This window comes from Tupaia chinensis, unplaced genomic scaffold (genome assembly GCF_000334495.1).
Source record: "Tupaia chinensis unplaced genomic scaffold, TupChi_1.0 Scaffold000234_1, whole genome shotgun sequence".
Classification (NCBI taxonomy): domain Eukaryota; kingdom Metazoa; phylum Chordata; class Mammalia; order Scandentia; family Tupaiidae; genus Tupaia; species Tupaia belangeri.
In genome coordinates this window covers 2,063,842-2,072,199 of record NW_006159712.1, presented here as the reverse complement: position 1 = coordinate 2,072,199, position 8,358 = coordinate 2,063,842, and the positions used below count along the sequence as shown (strand labels likewise).

At 39.7% G+C, this 8,358-nt stretch overlaps 1 protein-coding gene across 1 annotated transcript in view; it reads left to right on the top strand.

Annotated features, from left to right (window-relative positions):
* DOCK2 (dedicator of cytokinesis 2) overlaps nucleotides 1-8,358 on the top strand; it is a 445,944-nt gene that overhangs the window by 27,674 nt on the left and 409,912 nt on the right. Inside the window, 3 exon segments of the mRNA XM_014587766.2 lie at nucleotides 3,933-3,973; nucleotides 6,079-6,134; nucleotides 6,884-6,980. Coding sequence (XP_014443252.1) covers nucleotides 3,933-3,973; nucleotides 6,079-6,134; nucleotides 6,884-6,980 — 194 coding nt within the window.

Sequence of the window (8,358 nt, the reverse complement as noted above, 5' to 3'; positions counted from 1 at the left end):
TTGTTGCTCCTTTGTTTTTTTTTTTTTTTTTTTTTTTTTTTAAGAAACAGAACAAAACTAAACAAAACAACAGCACAACTTGACCTAGCAACAATCCTGTGGGGGTAGGTGTTATCTCCCACATTTTAAAGAGGAAAATGCTTACACTTAAGTGACATGACCAAAGATCATGCTGTCTGGAAATGGCAGAGTGGACTATGTCTCTTGGCCATGAATTATTTTGTAATGAGCTGAGATGTTTTAGTCTTCTCCTTCCCCTGACTCCTAGGTGATTTGTAAATTTTGGTATATTTCATTTCACTATTTAGGATATGTAAACGGAAGATGATTCAAATACTTCACACTTCATGATTGTCCCAAAGAATTATAAAATATTTCTTTTTGGAATGCATAAGGTTCAGGCTGCTGGGTCACTTAAACAACAGGAATTCATTTCTCACAGTTTTGGGGGCTGGGAAGTCCAAGATCAAGACACAGAAGATCTGGAAGATTCATGGTTTGCAGATGACTACCTCTTTATTGATTTCTCACATGACAAAGAGTAGAGAGAAGGAACAAGCTATTTTGTAAAGACATTAATCCCATTCATAGCACTTCCACCCTCATGACTAAATTACCTTCCAAAGGCTCCACCTTATAATATTATCTCACCTTTGGGGCTAGGATTTCAACATATGAATTTGGGTTAGGGGCACAAACATTTAGTCCATAGCAATGCACTTTTTAAGTTTTATGTTAAGAGAAGAAGTAGTTATCTCATGGAAAGAATTATTAAAAAAAAAAATGTATTATTTACTGAACTCAAAAGCATTAGGCGCAGGAGCAAATTCTGGGATATAGTGCTTTGTTACACTGAGCCTACTTTTGATCATGGTTTCCAATGTCCTGGAATTTGCCCTGTAGTGTCAACTGTTATATTCTTCTTGGTTAGATTGTAAAACACAGCCAGATAAAACTGGTGACCAAACTAGGGATCTGACACTAAGGGTCAGAGAGCAGTTACTCAGCAGGGATAAAGATGCTAGAAAAAGTCCTAAGGACCAGCAGGTGGCATGGTGGTTAAAGTGCTAGACACTCCCACATGACCAACCATGGTTTGAGTCCCAGACCTAGTGGCTTGCTTTCTCACTTTCCTTCTCTCTCTCTCTGTATTTCTCTCTTGTCAAATTAAAATAATGAATAAATAAAATTAGAATAAATAATTCTCTAAAAAATAATGAATAAAATAATTCTTAAAAAAAAAAAAGAAAAAGTCCTATGGATACTTCCATGCAGTTGATGTATTAGATTAGATTTTGATTCTGATTTGGCCACTTGGCTGCCAAAGAATGAATAATTTAGCCCAGTACAGTATATATAGTAGGAATATAATACATGTTGATTGAACTTAAATCTGGGAGCTGGAATGAGAATATAGAGTGCAAAAGTCATTTCATATTCCTGTGATCAGGAGTGTAAAGAAACTCTGAGAATTAGGAATATACATGGTGTGCACATGTAATTGAGTCTTGAGAGTCAGAAGAGGCAAAGTTCCTGGACCTGGGAGGTCAAGAGACCCTGATGGAGCCCCTGTCACGGAGATGCAGGTGTGAACAGGAGCCTTGTGCAGGAACTATGGATCCCTTAATTATTTTCCTACTTTGGATTCTGGTGGCCTTGACCTTCAGATGGGTTCAGCTCACTGCAACCAAGATAACTTTATTTGTGCTCTGACTCCATCAGTGTAGCTGAACAGTTTGAGGACTGACTTTGAAGTCACAGGGACTTGAACTTGAACCCTGGCCAGCAACACAGGGTTTTTAACCTATAAATTGGGGATGATAATATTTATCTTACAGTGTTGTAATAATGACTAAATGAAAGAATGTGTGTATAACACTTAGCATACAGCTTCTAATGATGTAAGTGACAAGTGGGTATTAGCTAGAAATAAAATTTAGAAGGGTATTTTTACATATTGTTGGTGGAAAGAAGGCTGTCGTGGTGCAGTGCAGTCGAGTGCCATCTCCGGAGTCAGATGCTTGACTACAAAGCTCAGTTGCATCACTCAGTAGCTAGCTGTGTGACCATCAGCAAGTTGCTTAATCTCTGTGTTTTTGTTTTTATTTGCAGGACTAAGTCAGTAGTAGTACCTATTTTATAGGATTGTTGTGAAGATTATTTATAATGCGAAGAAAACAAAACAAAAACTTTAGAATGGTTCCTGGCACATAGCAAACATTTAGCAAGTACAAGTGCTATTGTTAATTGTTAATGATTTTCAATACTTATTGACAAATAATTAGAGGCAATTGAAAATAGAGCGTGGATGCTTCAAGAAGTAGGAGAGCTTCTATCATTGGAAGTATTTAATTGGAAAATAGCTTAGTGGGAATTTAATTTGGGAGTTTCACATGCTGAAAAGATGGAAATATTAGATGCCCACCAAACTTCTTCCCCCATAAGACAAGAAACATAGTGTGATGGCTGCTTCCTTCAAACCCTGACATGTCATTTACTAGCTATGCAAAAAAGTGTGACTCTGGGAACATTTTCTTAACTTCTCTGTGCCTCAGTTTGGCTATTCATCTGTAAAATGGGGTGATAAACATTCCTACCTCATAGTTGGGGTGAAGATTAAACGACTTATATATGAAGCATACTTAAAGTAGTAATTTTGTTCCTAACTTGAGATTCTTTCTCTCCAACCTTTTTTCCTTCCTTTTTGTTTTCTCTCTCTCTATCCTTTTCTCCTTCTCTCCTTCTTTTCACTTTCTTTCACTCAGAATAGGAGCCATGGTGGGCCTCTCTTGTTTCAAAACTTCCTTTAGGACCTGACCCTCCAGCTGGCTCATGACCGTGAGGGGTGACTTTGCATTTTAAGTTGTTTATTTTGGGGCTTGCTTGTATGTCGGTTGAAAACATATTTCAGTAACAATCTGTCAGCCCAGTAATGAGGGTCTGCTAATGAGGCTCCCGACAGACGCTTTTTATTTACAAAGATGACAAATGCCACTACTTGGCTGTGCTGGAATCATTTTAAAGGCCAGCAGACTCATTACAGTCATCAATACTTGCTACGCTGTGGCTCATTTGGTCAGAGGATTGTGTGTAATTTGAATTTCCGTTAATTGAATCCTTTTTGATATTCTTGTAAGGGGGAGAGTCTTAAAATTTCTGTCCCTTTATTCATTTCTGAGTCTACCTGCTTGGTAATGACGAACTTTTGCAAATGACATTTTAGATAGTGTTTGTTAAAACTGTTGAGGTAATTGTAGGATATTTTCCAAAATCCCTGAGCCTTTCTGGATCTCTAAGGCAGAGGCTGGAAACATGTATGTGACCCCAGGATTTAGGCAGGTAATGGGGATAAGGAAAGGGGTGAGTTGTGGCTGGAGAGTTGGAGACACCACCTGCTCCATCTGATGGGGATTGCTGCTCTGCACCACCAGTCACCTGAGGCAGTATGACAACCCTAACCAGCAACACTGGACTCCTGCTTTTTCAAAAGGAGGACATTCACATCTTTACGTGAAATTCCTGAAGCTTTAGATGTTGTTTCAAGAAGTTGGTAACCAATTCAGCGGATTTCGAAGACAACTAGCTTCTAGACTTTGGTCTGTACCTAAGTCTAAAGCAGTTTGCAATAGTTTCCTTGCTAGTTAAAAACAAAATGATCAAATCCAAACCAAACCAAGTCAAAAAACACCAGGAACAAATTTGTAAAAATAAATGAGAGACCTGGGGCCGACAAGTGGCATGGTGGTTGAGGTGCTGGACTCCCACCTGGTCGACTGTGGTTCAAGTCCTGGACCTGGTAACTTGCTTTATCACTTTCCCTCTCTCTGTGTCTCTCTCTCTCTAATCAAATTAAAATAAATGAATAAGTAAAATTAAATAATTATTTCTTAAAAATTAAATAAGAGATCTATTTCTTTGTTTTCTTTCTGCAGATTGGTATAAGGGATACCTCATGAAGCACAAAATGTTGCAGGTAAAGTAAATTTATTTTTTATTTATTTATTTTTCTTTCATTTATTTATTTTTACATTTTTCCACAAACATTTACTTTACATAGCAAAAAATTTTAGCTCATACTCCATAATTCTTGACAGTTTACAAACAACTTTCAAAATTTCAAAATACTGAATTTTAAAGATAATGTTCAAAATATGTCTTATAATTTTGTATAATTTTATAACTCTGTAACAACAGAAGCAGTATGGTAAATTTATTTTTATCTGGGATAATACTGGTTGTTTTTACAGGGCCCTGGCCCCCATATCTGGGCAATTATCTCCTTCCATTGTTCCTCGTGCCCTGTGCTCTCCCACCTCTACAGCTTGGTACTCACTGAGCCTCAGCTCCCTTCAGATGCAGAAATACAGTGATGTAGGGGTGATCGGGCCCAGCGTCTGCAGCAGGACCCAGGTTCTTACCTCACAATCAGGAAGACTTAGATACCCAGACACAGACCAAGAGGAGAAAGCAGAGAGTTAATTGAAGGAGAAGGAAAGGGAAAATAGAATGCCTGAGAAGGAAGGGGTCCCAGAAAATGGGTTGCCGAGGAAGAACTGAGCCATTGCTTTCTAGGTTAGTCACTTGATCAGGAAGGGCTTGGTCTGGGCTTATTCTCAGTGAGGCTCATGCATGTGTTCCCCTGATGGTGTGGGGCAAAGGCCGAATGGGTCCAGGCATTCTTCTAATTTTAGAGTGGGTACAAAGGTCAGAGATTCTTTGTCTAGAAAGTTTGGGCCATAAAAATCATTATTTTCTGGGACCAGCTGATAGTGAAATGGTTACATCACTGGACATTGACTGCGGTTTGAGTCCTGGACCCATGTGTGTGCATGCCTAAAATCTCAAGAGGAGAATGGAGGGATTGCAGCGTGACCGTCTTTCCTAGAGAGTGATATCTTGCTTTCTGTCTCTCTGTCTCTCCAGCAATCGCACGTGCGCTATAGCAAAAGTCTCTCTTAAAAAGAAAGAAAATTGCTATCTTCTGTTTGGAATGTGGCAGGGCCTGGAAAAAAAAATACACCTTTGTTTTAGGTCTAGGTCATGCTTCCTAGGTTAGTCACTGAGCCATTGCTGCAAGCTATCTCCCAGGCAAGCAGCCAAGCTGCTGTGTCTCTATCTTACGATGTAGTCATTTTGTGACTCCTAAATATACTCCTAGGGTCCCTGTCTCCTACCTCACTTCCACTCCCCCTCTTTCTTTGAGGCTGAGCTCTGATATCTGTCTTCTTCTCTTGCAAACTTTCCTGATATGCCAGTTGCTTATGATTTCCCTGTGAAATTATGCATTTTAAAATTTGACATGTATTTTCTACTGCCTTCCAAGTTGTTTGGGGCTTGCTCACCTGTGTATCCAGTATAACATTGAAAAGATAGGCCCAAGGCTGCCTCTAAGCAGCTTCTTTTGTTCTAAGAGCAAGGATCTTTTTTGCTTGTCTCATTTTCTTTCCTGGCAGCTTGTACTATGACCCCAGTGTGGTTGCATTTATGAAGGAATTTACAAGTAATTGATAAACTTCTCATTAACTGAGCCAAGCATATGGAGCAATAAAATAATAGAAGTTTCTTCCTTTTCTCCTGACATTTTGTCTTGGCAGGCACTATCCTACCCTGCTCTCTCAGAGAATAATAAATAAATCTAGGGGGAATAGGTCTCAAATCTAACGGGTCCAAATACAACTAGGAACATGGTTATCTCAGGACTTTCCAGTTGATCTTGACTGTGAAAGGCGACTGCTCACCCATAATTGAGCAGAGAAGAAAGGCACTTCAAGTGAGTGGTTTGGATCATCTGTAAGTGACATGCCTTTCTTTCCCACCTGAAAGGAGGAGTGTTTTTATTGGGGTTGGAGCATCCTTTGGAATCTAGGGCTATTATAGATCTAGAGCAAAAAGACCTAAAAAAAAAACCAAAAAAACAAACAGATTTAGAACACCCAAGTTCTGTCTGACTCTGGATGATTCATTTATAGTTTGATAACTTTATCAGTCAGTGACTTTAAGAAAAACTTATGAAAACCTAGGGTCAGTTATTTCCACAGGGATGTGTCTTTTTATTTTATTTTGTTTTGTTTTCAACAGGGTATTTTCCCCAGTTCCTTTATTCACATCAAGGAAGTGACAATCGAGAAAAGAAGGTATTTGCCATTCTTCACCAGACTTGACTGGCCACTGGCTCATGGATGTCTTTGTCCTGTTTACTTTGAAAATCTGACTTGGCAGATCTGAAGGGTGCTCAGCTCATCTGTCTCCTTTGTGCCTGTTTATCTGTGTGTTTTCAGTTAAGGCTGATCTAAACCGAATTGATTTTTTTTTTTTTCACTGTAGGGCGCGTGCGCTCTCCAGACAGACAGAGAGAGACATAGAGACAGAAAGCGAGAAATCACCCCCCAGGGGGGATGGTCACGCCGCAATCCCTTCTCCTCCATTCTCCTCTCGGGATCTTGGGCACGCACGCACACGTGCCCGGCGTGAGTTTTAAGCCACCGGGTCCGGGACACGAACCACGGTTGACTACGTGGGAGTCCAGCGACATAGCCATTACGCTAACTGCTGGTTCCCTAAACCGAATTGATTTGTGTTCAGATCTCACTCTGAGGGGGTATTGGTCTGTTTGAAAATCAAACTTTCCACTGATAGCTGCCTCTGAATGGCAGTAGATTAATCCTGAGTAATGAGCATGAAGAGTCCACCCTAGTGAAGGAGGGCATTAAAAAGGAAGTCCCTGGTATTTGCATAATGTAATTGGTATGGCTACTGGAGGCAGTTTAGTCTAATATCAGCAAGGCCCCTCTCAGCAGCTGTAGCTTAATGCAAATTTGCTGGCATTTTATCTTGTTAACACCTGGGTCTTGATTTCATGCTCTTTCTCTCCCACCTTAAATAGAAATACTGAGAACATCATTCCTGCAGAAATTCCTCTGGCACAAGAAGTGACAACAACACTTTGGGAATGGGGCAGCATCTGGAAACAGCTCTATGTGGTGAGACTCAAAACCCTGGCCCCTTGCACATGTTTCTCACAGTCTTGAATTTGGTGCAAGCTTGGAATTTAACCTTGAGCAGGGTGGGCCAAGGTGGTTTGGTGACATAGCAGTATATACACTATTAAGTATGAGGTCATTGAGGCTCCAAGAGGTTAAGTAACTTCTCAAATCCACACAACTAGTTAGTGACAGAGAGATAATATTAGATGGACAGAAAAGTCATGACACATGTTTGCATAAAAAAACAGAAAAAAGACATTGTGATTATTCTGACAACCCAATAGATGAAGTCTGGTATGAGTCTTAAGTTCTTAAACTAGTACAAATGTGGTCAAACTTGATTATACATAATAAGAATTACCTTGAGAGCTGTTAAAAATAAAGCTTTCTTTGGTAGAGTTTACTAATCTGCATTTTTAATAAACTCAGGGGATTTGATTTGGTAGTCTGCTGATAACACCTTGAGAAACACTGTTCTCATTTATTAATTACCTAATGGCTATTGTCCTCAGATCTATGAAGAAGCACTGACCCTGGAAAAACAAAGAGCACATTTTGCATGTGTTTCCCCTGTTTCAAAGCAAATCTAATTTTAAATCCTCCTTTGATGCTCCAAAGCTTCTAATGACAGCAATTAGCTGTGCAAATCATTAAGCTGAGAGTGAAAATGTCAGCCCAGGTCTTCTGTATATTTGTTACAGCACTGTGCACACCGGCTGGCTCACAGACACTGTACGCTTTCTTGCTCGTAAATGTTGGTTTCTGTGTGGACACTTCATAATGTAAGGTAATTAGCACATCTGTAAGTTTCCTAAAAGTTAGGAGTGTTTAAGAGGCAAATAGTATACTTGTGATTTCTTGTTCATCTCCACTACCCCTTTTAAAATATCACATACACAGGTACTATATAAGTTTGGCACTTTTCCCTTCAAGAAATCTTCAAACAGCAGGTTGATCATGCTGTTTTGCCCTAGTAATGAAATCCTTAAACCTCCATTTCAGTATCACCTTCTTGAGTCTTCACATGTCTGCATACCACCTGCAGAGTATCTACTAACTCTCCTCCCTTTTGAATAAACCTAAATCAATTGACTGCATCATACTGACAATTCTTATTCCCTAACACTAGCTCGATACCCTGTAACTCAACTAAATTCTAATACCTTCTACTCAGAGTTAACATCAGACTCCATTAGTTTAAAGACTCAATCCCCAAGACCACCCTCATGTCAGATGCCAGTCACAGGTTGTAGGTTCCAAGGCTCCCCACACTTCTGTGGGACTTGTCTACAAATTCAGGGATTCCTACTAACCCTTCCCTTCTGGACTTCTCTTCCTACCTCAGCATCTATAACTTGTTAGAACAACTGACAGA